The sequence below is a fragment of the Felis catus genome, chromosome D2, assembly GCF_018350175.1.
Source record: "Felis catus isolate Fca126 chromosome D2, F.catus_Fca126_mat1.0, whole genome shotgun sequence".
NCBI classification, from domain to species: domain Eukaryota; kingdom Metazoa; phylum Chordata; class Mammalia; order Carnivora; family Felidae; genus Felis; species Felis catus.
This window is the reverse complement of record NC_058378.1, coordinates 19,087,510-19,103,523: the sequence shown is the minus strand read 5'-3', so window position 1 is coordinate 19,103,523 and position 16,014 is coordinate 19,087,510. Positions and strand designations below refer to the sequence as shown.

Below are 16,014 nucleotides of genomic sequence, written 5' to 3'. Positions count from 1 at the left end.
TCTACAAAGCAAAAGTTTTCAGTCTTGAGGAAGACCATGTGATCAGTTTTTCCTTCTCTGGCTTGTTTTGGTTTTTGTTTTTGTTGTTGTTGTTGTTGTTTTTCCGAGTCAAGTCTAAAACCTCTTTGCTTTTTCCATAGATCATGAAGAATTTTCTCCTAATTTTTCCTAAAAGTTTTATAGTATGATGTTTTACCTTTAAGTCTGTGATCTGTTTTGAGTTAATTTTGCATAAGGCATGAGACTTAAGTCAAGTGTCATTTTTTCCCCTTATAGATGCCCAGTTGCCACAGCACCATGTGTTGAAAAGGCTAAATTTCTGGCACTGAATTACTTTTGCAGTTTTAACATCAGTTGGATGACTTCGTGTACGTCTATTTCTGGGTTCTTGATTCTGTTCCATTGATATGTGTCTCCTCATGTCAATACCATTCAGTCATGATTACTGTAGCTACATAATACATTTTCAAATCAGGTACAGTGGTTCCTTCCACTTTATTCTTCTTTTTCAAAGGTGTTTCATCTATTCTAGTTCCTTTGTCTTTCCATATAAATTCTAGAATAAGCTTGTCTGTATGTACCGAAAAGTCTTGCTAGATTTCTAGTAGAAACTATTAAACATATGTATCAATTTAGGGAGAATCGACATCTTTACTATCCAGTCTTCTAATTCATGAACATGGTATATCTCTCCCTTTATTTAGATTTATTTTGGGTTTTTTTCCATTATCATTGTATACTTGTCAGTATAGAAGTCCTTTACATGTTTTCTTATATTGAGACCTAAGTATATTTTTTGAGTGATTGTGAGTGGCATTATATTTTTAATTTTGATGCCCACGTGTGTGCTGTTAGTATTAGAAATACAGTTGATTTTTATATTCTCTAATCTTCACCTTGATGAATTCACTTATTGATTGTAGGAGGTTGTTTTGTTTGAGAGTCCTTGGATTTTCTATGTATACCGCCATATCATCTGCCAATAGGAACAGTTTTATTTCTTTTTGATCTGTGTGGCTTCATTTCCCTTTCATGTCTTATTGCCCTGGCTGGAACTTCCTGTATGATACTGAATAATAGTGGCGGGAGCAGATATCCTTACTGTGTTCCTCATCTTGGGGAAGGGGGGGGAGTAATCTTTCATCATTGAGTATAAGGTTAGCTGTACAATTTTTGAAATGTTCTTGATCAATTTGAGGAAGTTCTATATTTATTTTTTTGAGGGTTTTATCACAAGTGAGCGTTGACTCTTGTGAAATGCTTTTTCTGCACCAATTGGTATGATCGGCTGGCTGACTTTTCTTTTTAGCCTAAATAGAGTAGCGACATTGATTTTCAAATATTGAACCATCCTTTTATCCCTGAAATAAAGCCTACTTGGTCATAGTATATAATTTTATTTAAATTTATAAATGTAAACATTACTGAATTCAGTTTCCTAGTATTTCGTTAAGGATTTGTGAGAGATATTGTTCTGTAGTATGTTTTGTTTTAATACTGCCTTCTTCCGGTTTTGGTGTCACTGTAATATATGTAAATAAAATTTTTTAATATTTTTATAATATGCAATTATGTATTTAATAATACATACTTAATATATTTTTAAGCTTAAAATATGCATATGTATATAAAACATAACATTTAATATATAACGTTAAATATATAACATTAAAATATTTAAATAAAAATGTATAATAAATCAGGTAATAACAAATATCAGCTTCATAAAATGACTTGGGAAGGGTTCCCTCTTCTATTTTCTCCAAGAGGTTATATGGAATTGTGTTCTTTTTTAAATATTTGGTAGAATTCTCTAGTGAAAGCATCTCAGCCTGAATATTCCTTTTTTGTGAGTTTTAAAATCACAGATTCAATTTCGTTAGTCACTGGAGGGCTATTCAAATTGTCTATTTTATGTCGGGTGAGTTGTGGTACTTTGTGTTCTCAAGGAATTGGTCCATCTCATCTAAGCTGTCGAATTAATGTGTATCGAGTTGTTCGTGTTATTCCTTTGTTATCTTTTTGATGTCTGCAGGGTCTCTGGTGACATGCCCTGTATCATCCCTGAGATTGACTAATTGTGTCATCTTTTTTTCCTTGTTATAGAAATGGATTAAAGATGGCCCTGTATATTGGTCCCTCTGTTGGTTTCTTTCTCCTGGCAAGCTGGGACATCCGTTCAGAGTCTACCAGCACTAACCTCAAATTCTTACACACTCAGTTGCTTAAAATTCAGCCCAAATAAGCATATTTTTAGCCATTTAGAGACTTCCTGCTTTGCATACCCTGTGAAATTACAGGCACCATCTGCTAACCTTTGACAAACTCAAGGGCTATGAAGGATCTCAAGCTGCTAGCTGCCCCGCCAGACTGCTGGCGACATCATCTAGACACATAAATCCCCTCTCAAATCCCTTCTCCCCCAAAAGTCCCCTTGCCCTATTCCCCTTCTGGGCATCTTGTCTGGAAGTTCTCCTGCTGAGAGGGATCTCCCCTCCGATGCAGCCTGTCCAAGTGTGCCCAAAAAAGTTTATTGTGCCATCTCACAGTCTTGCCTTTTTCCTTGGTCAGACCTCAATTCCTTGAACTCATTACGGTTTTGCTAGAAGCTTATCAATTTTATCGATCTTTTCAAGGAGCCAGCTTTTGTTCATGGGTTTTCTCTTTTGTTCTCCTATTTTCAGTTTCATTGATTTCTGCTCTTTATTATTTCCTTCCTTCCTGCTTGCTTTATTTTGCTCGTCTTTTTCTAGGTTCGTGAGTTAGGAACGTAGATAATTGCTTGTGACTTTCTTTTTTTCCTAATGTATGCATTTAGCGCTCCAAGTTCACCTCTCGGCACTGCTTTTGCTGTATCCCACAAAGTTTGATAGGATGTGTTTTTTTTTTCCATTCGGCCCAATATACTTTTTCGATTTCCCACGAGACTGCTTTAAATCATAGATTATTTAGAAGTGAATTATTTAGGAGCACCTGGGTAGCTCAGTGGGTTGAGCGTCCAACTCTTGATTTTGGCTCCGGTCATGATCCCGGAGTTGTGGGGATTGAGCTCCACGTCAGGCTCTGTGCTCAGCATGGAGCCTGCTTAAGATTCTCTCTCTGTCTCTCTTTCTCTCTTTCTTTTCTCTTTCTCTGTCCCTCTTCCCCACTCAAATTCTCTCCTTCTCTCAAATAAAAATTAATGTTAAAAAATTTTTTAAAAGAAGTGGATTATTTATAAGTATCCGAGTATTTGGAAATATTCCTTCCATCTTCATCTTATTGATTTCTAGTTTGATTACATTGTGGTTGTAGAACACATTGTATATGATTTCAGTTCGTTTAAATGTGTTGAGGTTTGTTTTACGGCCCAGGATATAGTCTAACTTGATGGGTCCCTGAAAAGAATGTGTGTGCTCCTGTTGGGTGGCATATTCTATAAATGCCAGCTGGGTCCGGTTGGTTTACTGTGTTTTTGTTGTTATACTTGCTGATTCTCTGTCTCGTTCTCTTGGTTGTGAAGAACTCTCGGTGGTGTTGAAGTCTCCAACCATAATTGTGGGTTTCTCTGTTTTTCCTTTAAGTTCTCTCAGTTTTGGCTTGATAAGCTTTTTAGCTCTGTGATATACACATTTAGGATTCCTAGTCTTTTTTTTTTTTTTTTTTTTTTGAGATATAAATGACATAGCATTGTATTAGTTGAAGGTGTGGATTCCTGCGTCTTACTGGTCGATTTATCCTTTTATCGTTATATAAATAACCCTTTTGGTCGTAGGCAGTTTCTTTGCTGTGAAGTCTGTTTTACCTGATAATAATATTGCTTTCCTTTGATTAATGTTTGCATGATACGGCGTTTTCTATCCTTTCACCTTCAGCCTGCCTGGGTCATTATAATCAAAGTGAGTTTCTTGTAGACAGCCAATAGTTATGGCATATTTTTATTTTCAATGTTTTTTATTTATTTTTGGGACAGAGAGAGACAGAGCATGAACGGGGGAGGGGCAGAGAGAGAGGGAGACACAGAATCGGAAACAGGCTCCAGGCTCTGAGCCATCAGCCCAGAGCCCGACACGGGGCTCGAACTCACGGACCACGAGATTGTGACCTGGCTGAAGTCGGACGCTTAACCGACTGCACCACCCACGCGCCCCGACATATTTTTAATGTAATCTGCCAATTTTTGTCTCTTAATTGCTACATGTATACATTACCCAATTATTGTAATTACTGATATATTAGGACTTATTTTTGCCATTTTTTATTCTGTTTTTCATTTTCTCTTTCCAGTGTTCCTGTGGTTTATGTGAACATTTTTAAGAATTCTTTTTTATTTATGTATACTAGTTTTGAGCATCTCTCTTTGTATAGCTTGTTTAGCGGTCGCTCTAAGTATTACATTGTGTATACATCTCAGTCTACTGGTGTCACCACTGTATGCATTTGAGGGAAATATAAAAACCTTACCTTCTTTGACATCCCTTTACAGTAACCCACCTTTAACAAAATTGTCTGAAATGTTTCCTGCACTCATATTTAGAATCACATTGGATAGTGTTAATCGTTGTTGCTTAAATAGCCAGACATAATTTAGAAAACTCAACAGGACAAGAAGAAAAAGCCTATTGTAGTTATCCATGGTTTTGTGTCCCATGGTCCTCCTTCCTTTGAGGATAGGTCTGTTGCTGACAAATTCTGTAGTGTTCCTGCCCCCCTCCCCAAGAACGTCTCGATTCCCCCCTTCATTCCAGAAGGTCACTTTCACCATATATAAGATTCTGGCTAGAGAGTTCTTCTCTTCCAGCCCTTGAAAAATATTCTGCCACTTCTTTCTGACCTCTCTGGTTTTTGATGAAAACTCTGCTGTCATTGGATGACTTTTTTCCCTGTTAGGTAAGCTGTGATTTTCTCTGGCTGCTTTCAAGATTTCTTTTCTTTGTCTTTAGCTTTCAGAAGTTTAGTTACGGTGTACATCGGCATGGATTTATTTGGATTCATCTTCTCTGTGATTTACTCAGCTTTTCAAATCTGGGTTTGTGTCCCTTGCCAGATTGAGAAAGTTTTCAGCCATTGATTCGTTGAGTATCTCTGCAACCTTGTTGTCTTTTTCCTCTCCCTTTCTGACTCCAGTGACACAAATATTAGAGCTTTTTTTTTAGAGTCTCACAGGTCTGTGAGGCTCTACTTGTATACTTTCAGTCTATTTTCTCTTTGTTGTTCAGAATTGGATATTTTCTATCATTTTGTCGTCCAGTTCACCAATTGTTGCCCTGCCCCTTTCCATTTTGCTGTTGAGCCCATCTGCTGAACTATGTATTTCAGTTACTGTATTTTTCAATTCTAAAATTTCTATCTGATGGTTCTTCTTTATGTTTTATTTCTTTGATAAGACCTTCTCTTTGCTGAAGATTTCTGTTTTTCATTTGTTTAAAGAGCAGTTAATGTGTAAAAGTTTTCTCTCTTGCTAGGTTGCCCTTGCCTAGTCCTATGGCCAGAGAGAGCTGACTTTTGTTTATGTTTTTTATTTAATGTTTATTTTTGAGAGAGAGAGAGAGGCAGAGCGTGAACAGGGGAGGAGCAGAGAGAGAGGGAGACACAGAATGTGAAGCAGGCTCCAGGCTTTTAAGTTATACTGAGCAGGAGGAATAGGGAAAAGTCTCCTATTCTATCTCTTGGAAGCAAAAGTCTACCGTGGCATTGAGTATAATAGTGCGTGCATTGAATTCTACATTAAACAGTTTTTGGTTTTGTGCTCCTTCCTTCAATACTGGGAAGGTATTATCTCATTGCCTTCTCATGTTTGGGGTAAGGAACTTAGTTTCTTTATAGGGAGTTTTTCCATTCTTTCTGATCGCCTTTATAGTGTTTGTCTGTAGTTTTACTATGGTAATGAGGTGTTTAAGTGTGGATTTACTCTCCCTGACAGTCCCGTGTCTGGGCCCCTACTGCTTTTTTTCTGTTTCTTCTCTGTTCCAAGCATCTAGAATTTTCCTTTCTTCCCTGAAAACTCCGCGGTGCATTTTTTTGGGGGGTGGGGAGGAGCGGGAATGTGATCTATTTTATCCAGCATTTCTAGATGGTGACACAAAAGGGTTTTCCAGCAAAAGGGTTTTCCACTAAAGCATGAATACTTAACCTGTTTGAGCTACAAGACAGAGTATGAAGAGTTTTTGGAGGAGCTTTTACATCTGGAGACTACATATCTTTTGTCCAGCAAGGTGCAGCTCAGTGGGTATGTTACCCTTTTGCCTTTTGGAGCTATGGGACAACCCGGGTAGCAGTTACCATAGAAAAGTACATTTAGCAAAATTTCCAAAGGAGAAGAAAACAGTGGAACAAGAGTCAAGCCAAAGTCTATGTCTAGCTGTCCGAGTTTTTGTTCCAGGAGCACGTAGATTTGTGATCCTCATTTTCCTGTGTAGACATAACACATAAACATTTCAATTTGCGTACAAATTCTTTTCTTTTTCAGTACTTACTGTTGCCTGCATATTGGCAGCATCTTTATTTAGCCCTCACCCTTTTCTGTTTCTAACTTACAGGGTTGACTCTCGAACAACACAGGGGCAAAGGGTGCCAACCCTCCGGACAGTTGAAAACCTTCATATAAATTTGACCACTCAAAAACTTAACTACTAATGTCCTCCTATTGACGGGGAGCCTTACTGATAACATAAAATACCTGTTGACACGTATTTTCTATACTGTACGTGTTATATATCACGTTCTTATGATTAGGCAAGCTAGAGAAAAGAAAATGCTACTAAGAATATCACAAGGAAGAGAAAATACGTTTACAGTACCGTACTGTTAAAAAGATCCACACGTAAGTGGACGCACTCAGTTGTTCAAAGGTCAACTGCACAATGATTGGGCTTTATATCTTAAGTAGAAGAAGATATTGAAAAAGATTGAAAGATTCCAGTGTTTTCATTTTAACCTGGCAATCTTTTTTTTTTTTTTAATTTTTTTCCTATGTTTATTTATTTTTGGGACAGAGAGAGACAGAGCATGAACGGGGGAGGGGCAGAGAGAGAGGGAGACACAGAATCCGAAACAGGCTCCAGGCTCCGAGCCATCAGCCCAGAGCCTGACGCAGGGCTCGAACTCACGGACCACGAGATCGTGACCTGGCTGAAGTCGGACGCTTAACCGACTGCGCCACCCAGGCGCCCCTAACCTGGCAATCTTAACCATCTTCCCTTCGACGTCTTAGGTTATAGAAGCTGTTTGATGAAAATGATTAGATTTGGCATGTTTTAGTGTGTGTGTGTGTGTGTGTGTGTGTGTGGTAGAATTACGTAAGATTTGCCATTCCCCCCATTTTTAAGTCTGCAGTTCATTTGCATTTAGCACATTCACATTGGAGTACAACCGTTACCACCGTCTGTCTCCAGAACTTTTTCATCTTTCCAAACTGATGCTCGTTTCCATTAAACAACACCTCCTCATTTCCCCTCTTCCCCAGCCACTGGCAGCCACGGTTCTACTTTCTGTCTCGGAGTCTGATTACTCTAGGTACATTATAGAAATGGAATCATACAGTATTTCTCCTGTCGTGACTGGATTGTTTCCCTTAGCATAATGTCTTTGAGGTCCATCCGTGTTGTGACATGTCAGAATTTCCTCACTTTCAAGCCTGAGTAGTATTCTGCTGTTTGTATACACCGTATTTTGTTTATCCATTTATTTATAAATAATGCTTCTTTTTGACTACTCCGAATAATGCTGCCGTGAACCTGAATGTGCATGCTTTCAAAACACACAACGAGAAGCATAAAACTTGTTATTTTTAAGCGCCGACAATTCTCATAGCACTATCCACTAAGCTCATTGCCTGTAACCTTGTGGAAATCGTGAGAGGTTGAATCGGCTTAATCTGGGAGTGATGATGAATATAGGTCTTAAGAAGCAGAGCTAGGGGCGCCTGGGTGGCGCAGTCGGTTAAGCGTCCAACTTCAGCCAGGTCACGATCTCGCGGTCCGGGAGTTTGAGCCCCGCGTCAGGCTCTGGGCTGATGGCTCGGAGCCTGGAGCCTGTTTCCGATTCTGTGTCTCCCTCTCTCTCTGCCCCTCCCCCGTTCATGCTCTGTCTCTCTCTGTCCTAAAAATAAAAATAAACGTTGAAAAAAAAATTAAAAAAAAAAAGAAGGAGGGCTAGGCTAAGCTTCAGCAAAGAAATGGGCTGTTTGAGCTTCCTTGGGGGAAAGAGGGAGCCAGGGCTCGGAGCGCTTGGTCTGGGTTCAGAAAAGATGTATGGAGGCAACACTTTCAGAGGTGCAAACCAGGGAACCCGCAGTACAGACTCATCAGGGCCACGCAATGAGTCCAGCAGCATGGGGGCTAGCGGTCGATGGGTTCTGATCAAAGTGGGAGGGGTCGGGGTGGGAGGGGTCCTCTGCAGCACCTGGGCTCCGCATAACTCAAGTTCTTTGCTAACAGCAAAAGCCAAATGGATTATTAAGGCATCGTGGGGCTACCGATGCTACATCATGCTGATTAAATAACAAATTGCACTGGGGAGTCTTCATTTCCGTTTCATGTAAAATAATATCCCAAATTAAACATATTACTCTGTAAAGAAGAAATGAGAAATTCTTTCTATGCTGAATGAGACAAATTTCACCCTTGGAATACTGACTCAAACTTGGCTCAAGCTGTCCTTCCCACAAGTTACAGATAAGGGGATAGAAGCAAGACCACAAAAATCCGCAAGGGCGGGGGGAAGCGTACCTATTTTTTTTATCTTTTTAAAAACTTTTTTTAATGTTTTTATTTTATTTTTGAGAGAGGGACAGAGCGCGAGTGGGGGAGGGACAGAGAGAGAGGAGGAGACAGAATCCGAAGCAGGCTCCACGCTCCGAGCTGTCAGCGCAAAGCCCGACACGGGGCTCGAACCCACAGAGTGCGAGATCACGACCTGAGCCGAAGTCGGACGCCCAACCGACTGAGCCACCCAGGCACCCCTGGAAAGCATACCTATTTTTAAAAGGAAAGGAGTGAACTTCTCAAAGCCTAGAAGTTTCCCAGGGTTTTCCTTTTGTACAGAAACACTTGAAATTTCTAGGCTATTTTTTCTTGTCACTGCTTATGCGTATTTCTTAGAATAGTGACTCGCAAAGGGACAAATTTTATACATTACAAGAACAGTCGCCAGACTTCCAACATGAAAGGAAGTTGTCCCAGGAGCACAGTTTGGGAAACCACTGAATTGGCATGTAAGCCAAATATCCAAGAGGTGAAAAGGTAAGTTGACACATGTATTGTTGTTTTCACAGGGTAGTTACCTCTCTTTTCTGTTAACAAGTCAGGTCTTACTAACTTTTCTTTTTTTTAATCATAGTCTAAGAATAAACATAGCACGTTTTAAAGGTTTTTTCATAGTCTCTTTTTGTTTTTCAGATTTTTTGTTTAAGTTCTTGGTTATTGGAAATGCAGGAACTGGCAAGTCTTGCTTGCTTCATCAGTTTATAGAAAAAAAATGTAAGTGACATCAAATGGTCAGTGTTTCGTGCATGTCTTTTTCTGAGAGTGCTCCCTTGCTCAGATTTGTTTGTAGTAAAACTTGTGAATATTATTTCAGCAAAGAGTTATAGTTTAAAATATGTTAAAATAACGTTAAAAGTTTATGTCGTATTAAGCTTTCAGCAACATGCCTGTGGTTTTCGTCAAGTTATTTCAGTTTGATGATGGCTCATCATTCGGCATATTATCATACCATCCATTTTCCCACATACTCAGATACATTCCAGACACTGAGCTACAACATGGTGAAGCGGAAGGCAAAGGAGGAATGTCATTCCCTGACAGGGAGCCAGCCGCCCAAAAAGCCCTAGCGGCACATTGTAGATAAGCCAGTCATGTGGGGTCCTCGGCAGCCTTGTACTACAGTGAAGGCAGCTGTTGTCCTCAGTTCCGTTTCGCAGGTAAAAGGCGCAGGTTTAGAGAAGTGGGTGTGTGCTCTTGGGACGGTCATCCCACCACCTTGGGAGGGTAGTTGATTAGACTCAAGCCCGGACCTTTTGACCACAGACCCATCTTTTTGCCATTGACTTGGCGCTGTTTTGGTAAGGGAGGTTGGATTTTTTACTCCGAGGTATTGTAAGAGACTTGGTTAGACCTAGAGACCCTGAAAATAAACAGTGCTCTTAGAGCCATGGAAAGAATGGTGGGGAAAGACCTGTTTCGCGGCAGGTGGGTAAAGGCACGGAAGCAGAATTAACTGCCCTTGCTGAAGTGGGGGTGGGTAAAATGGGCAAAGAGACGGCAGAGGGTATCCAGGCAAAGAGCTTCGAGGAGGAAAACTGTAGAAGTGTATTCTGCTATTTCCATTTTCAATCTCCAAGGACTTGTTGGAACCTCTGTCCAGTGACACGGCCCCAGCATGGATTAGTCACAGAGCCAGTCCTTACCGAGTGGAACACATATTCCCCCCCTGGGGGCCCAGGTCCCCTCACAGGTTGCCAAGACTGCATTGTAGCATCTCAGAAGAGAAGGCCCCCAGGACATTGGGCCCAGTGCCCACCTGCTTATTAATCCTTGTGTCCTCTCTCTGTGGCGAGCTCTCCCTTGATCGTCCTCCCCTAAGGCCTCGCCACAGAGACCGGTACCTGTGTGGTGTTAGTCCGCGTGGTCTAGAGCATCACGGGAAAGGTTTCAGTTTATTCCTCTTGTGGCCATGTTGTAATCAGGATGCCCTCCGACCTTAGCCATCACCCTTTGAGCCTTTTACTCCGAGGTTTCTCAGTAGCTTGAATTCTAGAACGTCCACACTAGCTCCTCACTGTCTGGGACAGGCCTGTGTGGTCAGTATGAACCTGTTTTGTGCGCGCGCGCGCGCACACACACACACACACACACACACACACACACACACACACACCAGGAAACTCAGCACCCCGTCACGTGGCATCCCTGACTTTGGCCCTACGGCTATAAAGTGGAAGCCAGTCACAGGCCGTGGAGCCACAAAGTGGAAGCCGGTCATGGGCCGTGGAGTCATCCTCAGTGTTCATCACCACAGCAGTGTTCCTTCACAGACCGCTTACTCAGGGTGGGCTTAGCAAGCTGCTTATCTTGCCCGCCTCCTGGCACAGAGAGTATTGACTTCTCCAACAAGTTCACTCCAAGTCATTGCCACACAGTACTAAAATCCACGATAATACGCGTAGAGGCTTTGGGTTTGGGGTTCGTTTCTTTTTGGTTTTGTTTTATCTTTTCCTCTTTTTCCCTTCATCTCTGGTGTCCATCAGGTTTCTTTTGGGGGCTACAGTGTTTTTCCTCCCCTTTGATTTCTTTGGAATATTTATCCATTCAAATAGTGGGAATTCTCACCTCTTCATTACTGACTGAGGTGCAGTGGGCCGTAAGCCCTTTCGGGGGGCACCCGGGTATTTTATGCAGTCACCATTTGTGAGTACCCTCCCCGTGGACGGGTAGATGTGGTTCTCATGTGGTGTAGCCATTTCCAAGCCTAGACTTTAAAATGTATGGTTTGTTTTGGGGGTCTTGCAAAAGAGCCTTATCGCCTCCTTCAGAAGAGGAAGTGTGTGTGTGTTCTGTTTAAAACAGCGAGTGCTTCGTATCAACTGACTGTTGGAAAAATGAAAGGCTACAGTAAATTACATTTCCGTTGACTTTAACCCTTGATTTCACTTGTTTAAATCTGTAAGCCTGTTTCCTTAATGTTCTAAAATTAAATATCTTGTTCTTTTTCTTTTTCAGTCAAAGATGACTCAAATCATACAATAGGAGTGGAGTTTGGTTCAAAGATAATAAATGTTGGTGGTAAATATGTAAAGTTACAGATATGGGATACAGCAGGCCAAGAACGATTCAGGTAGCTTTCTCTCTAACTTAATAAAAATATTTGAAAATTGGATTTGAAGTAACCAATTCTAGCCTTTTAATATGTGTAGTTGTCTTCTCCCCTACACAGATTTCAGAACCTTCACCTCTGGAAGCTTAAAGAGCAGCTTCTTGTCTTAAAGGACTGTTTTCTCCAGGTGGCATTGACTTGCTAAAGAACGCGTTAGAATCTCTTTTGAGCGAACGCATCCTAATGTAGAGGCTGAGTTATTCTTTGGGACTAGCGAGTACATTTGGAGGATGTGACATTGTTTATTCTGCAGTATACTTTGAGATTAAAATTAAGGCAAAGTAATAGCACAACGATTTCTTCTCTATCTTCCACTTTTAAAGGAGAATTTTTAAAAACCTCTTTTGCGGTTTTCTTTTGTTTTGCATTAACTAGAGCACGTTCTGACGGCTGGTATATACGTTCCACCAAATATTCTCTCCTGCACATTTTTATTACACTATAGTCATAACTGATGTTTGAAATTACGACCCCAGATCACTGCGTAGGAGGTTACATGTTTAATAGTCTGTAACTACTAAAGCAAGAAAGTGGATTGATATTTTAGGTGTGTTTTTTGAACAGATACACAAAGTCAAAACAGAACGGATATTCACGGTCTTAAAATTCAGTTAAGTAAAACTCACTCTCACTATAAGCATTTCATTTCATTAAAGGCAGGAGTATATTATATTTTAAATGTTCAGTAATTGTTTGCTTCAGAAATATCGAAACCATTTTTAATCACGATCATTCTTCTGGAACCACTGATCAAACACGCAGACTTGTGTTTTCTTAGCCCCGAACCCTCACCGGAAGGACTATAAAATAACAGAAATGGCATTAACTCGCAAACACCCAGAAAGGGGGGTACGTGATTAGTGGATGGTGACTGACTAAAAGCTACATCTAAGTGCCCATAATGGGGGAGGCCAGGGAGCTGGAGGCAGGCCACGTCCTCCTGCTGAGTCCCAAGAAAGGTCAGGATTTGGAGGCTTCAGGTTCTACAGGAGGGGGGGTTTAAAGTGTTTTGTATGTGCGCGCGCACACACACACACACACACACACACGATGAGAAGTTCAGTCTCAGAGTTAAAGCAGGGTCTAGATGCGAAGTCATAAGGCGCAGCAGAGGACAGGGACGAGGGAAGGACTGAAAAGAAGGAAATCGGTGAAAGTCTGCGAACCCTCGCCCTCTTCTCCCACCTCTTCCCTGGCTGCTGGCCGCCAGGTGGGTATTCAGGAGAAACAGTTTTTCTCTGCAGAAGAATGAGTAGCCCCAAAGGAAAGGCCCAAATATATTAACATGTTGGCGTCTCCAATGAAATAGCCCAATCTCTGTGATTTTTCTACTGAAGAAATGAGATTCCAGATGTACCGGGCCCGCCTTAGACCAAATGCAAATGAATGGGGCAAAAAATCCCAACTAGCGTGCATGTCGTGTGAAATTTCAGAGGACAAAGAGGCAGTGGAGATACAAAAAGATCCCCAGAAGAAAAACACAGTCACATTAAAGGAGCAGAAATGGGAATTGCATTTCACCATTCAACAGCAGCAGGCAGAAGCCAGAAGATACTGAAGCCTCACCTTGCCAACTCAGCATGAAAAATCCCATTCCGACCTTCGAAACTTAGCCAAACTATCAATCAAGTGTGATAGATAATAAAGTCAGGAGACCTTCAGATATTCAAGAGTAGGGGAAACAAAGGTTATCTTTCACACACTCTTTCTTAGAAACTTCGGGAGGGTATGCTTCATCAACACAAAGAAGTAAACCCTGAACGAGGACGGTGAAGTCCATCCACCCAGCTGGGGAGAAGAACAAGGAGGCACCGCAGGCCGGTCGGTGACAGGCAAGGGTGCTCCCCGGGAGGAAGAGGAGACGGAGGGAAGGGGGTGGGAGGTTTTGAGTGTGCTAGATTCTTATCGAAGCAGGAAAGCAGTAAGCCCTGAAACTCAAGTCGAATAGTTTCATAAGCATTTTACAGAAAGATGAAAGCAAACGCCGGAGAAAGGAAACGAAGATCCAGGAGAGTAGGGACGTTTGTGCGTTTCTTTGTTGCTTCTCCAAAGCCCTGGGGAGAATATAGCACGTAGGTGTTCAACATGTATTCTGTTAGTGACTTCATTTAGGAAAAAAGTCAAGTGCAAGGGAAGGAACTCGCCTTGGGAGTGGGGCTCCCGGGAAGAGTGAGGCAGGAGACAGCGGAGTTTCATGTTGAGACTGTCAGCGGTATTTCCTTTTCAAACTATGTACCTGTATTACTCTGCTTTAAATTACTTTTGAGAAACATTAACTGCCTCAAAAAAGTACTCTTAAATGCTTAAATTTGTATACTTGAATAATTTGTTAGACACCACATGTCAAAATACCGTGTTTAAAGTGAATGACGCAGCCGATATAATTTAGTTTATCTTGAGGAAATCTCTTACCCCTTTCTCTGGAAACTAGATGTCTGCTAGTTTCTGGAAACTAAAATAGAAAAGAGTTGCCTCCGCGTATGTGGAGAAGAGGCCTCCCTCCAGTCCGAGAGGCGGCCCCAGGAAGCACTCAAAATGCGGCCCTTCTCACGCTGCACCTGTCGCCAGGTCTCCAAGCATATGCCGTGCAGAGCGCAGTCTATGGGTAGAAAGGAAAAGCCTCAAGCTATCTGTGTGCCTTTGGAGTTTAAGAGCCGAAAAATACATTTAAAAATAGCTGCCCTTTTCAAAGTATCAAACTAATCATGAGTCATCTTGTTTGTTTTTGATAAGTTCCCCAGTTTTCTTTTTGCCCTAAAGATAGGCACTGTTCTGTGATGTGTATTTTCTGACACCAAACGGGGGGTTTTCCACACCTGTTCTCCAGTTTTCCGATACCAACTCGGTGTCCAACAATCCAACTCCAATTCTGACTCTCTCTGGAGTTAGCATCCGACCCCACAGGCTAAGGGGTCCCACAGACCTGCTCCCACTTCATACACTAGTCCTAAATTAGGTGCCCAGGCCATCCTCCCTTCTGCCCAGCAAAATGCAAATTCACAGGTTCCCACAACACATCCCCCAGGTTCAGTGATTTGTTAGCTCACAGAACTTAGGGAAGCACTGCATTCACTGTCACCAGCTTATTATAAAGGGTACAACCCAGGAACAGCCAAGAGATGCATTGGGCAGTGTATGTGGGAATTGGGTGCTGAGCTCCCAGGCCCTCTCCGGGTGCTCTGCCCTCTCTGCCCCTGCAAGTGATCATAAACTCAGAAGCTGTCTGAACCCTATCATTCAGGGGTTCTTACGGAGGTGTCGGTAGGTGAACACGGTTGATTCATTCATCGACCGTTGGCAGTTGAGGTCCATTTCCAGCGTCTGAGCACAGGAAGCCTTGTAGGTGTTGACGAGGAATTTGGTTGCTCAGGAAAATGGACCAGGGGACACAAGTGGCCGTGGGGACACACGTGGTAGTGGGTGACTGCAGGGATCCAGGCGGAGGCCGGTGGTTTGGGTTAGGATGGCCCTGGTGAAGCTGGAAGAACATGGACGACGCAGGAGACGTCAGTTAGAGAGCCAAGACCTGACTGGTGGGTCCAGTGTGGAGAAGGTTGAGGATAAAAGCAGAGTTTTCTGGCTGATAAACAGAGGGGCGGTGGCGTTCCCCACCCCCCAAACCAGAATGGACGTGGCGGGTAGGAGCCAAGACGTCCTGTCTTGTAAATGTTAAGTGTGACGTGTTCATTAGGCAGTCACAAGGGGGCGTTGGGGCAGCAGCCGGATCTTCCAGAAGTAGCCCGAGCCGCAGATTCCTCTCGGGTCAAGGTGTGACTAGAAGAGAGAACCCGGGACTGAGCCCCAGCTCCGAGGAACTCTGGGACAAACAGAGCAGGCTGGCTCGCGAGAGTGTGACCCCGAGCTGGAGGAGAAGCGGCCAGTGAGGGAGGAGAGGGGGGCGGCTGGTTCAGGGAGGGGTGAGGCGGGGTGGAGGGATGAGGACCCAGAAGTGCCGCCGGACTCGGAGACGCGGAGGAGCGGACACGGACGCCAGAGCAGTGGTGAAGAGAAGGAGACAGCTGCTGGGGACAACTGCTTGGGAGGAATTGGGGCGCAGAGAGGAACAAACAGCGGGACGGTAGCCGAAAGGACTGTGCCGCACGTCTTGCTGTTCGAGATGGGACGTAGCGGAGCACATTTTATGTTGCTGATGGGGGGTGG

At 42.6% G+C, this 16,014-nt stretch overlaps 1 protein-coding gene across 4 annotated transcripts in view; it reads left to right on the top strand.

The window, feature by feature from the left end:
* RAB4A (RAB4A, member RAS oncogene family) overlaps positions 1-16,014 on the top strand; it is a 46,688-nt gene that overhangs the window by 16,558 nt on the left and 14,116 nt on the right. For 2 of the 4 annotated variants that reach the window (XM_003993935.6, XM_019813117.3), the window contains exons 2-3: positions 9,378-9,458; positions 11,700-11,814. The exons of 1 other annotated variant lie outside the window; for it this stretch is intronic. In XM_003993935.6, coding sequence (XP_003993984.1) covers positions 9,378-9,458; positions 11,700-11,814 — 196 coding nt within the window. Of the gene's footprint in view, positions 1-9,377; positions 9,459-11,699; positions 11,815-16,014 lie in introns of those variants that run through there. One more of the 4 variants, XM_045039965.1, reaches the window with a different exon arrangement.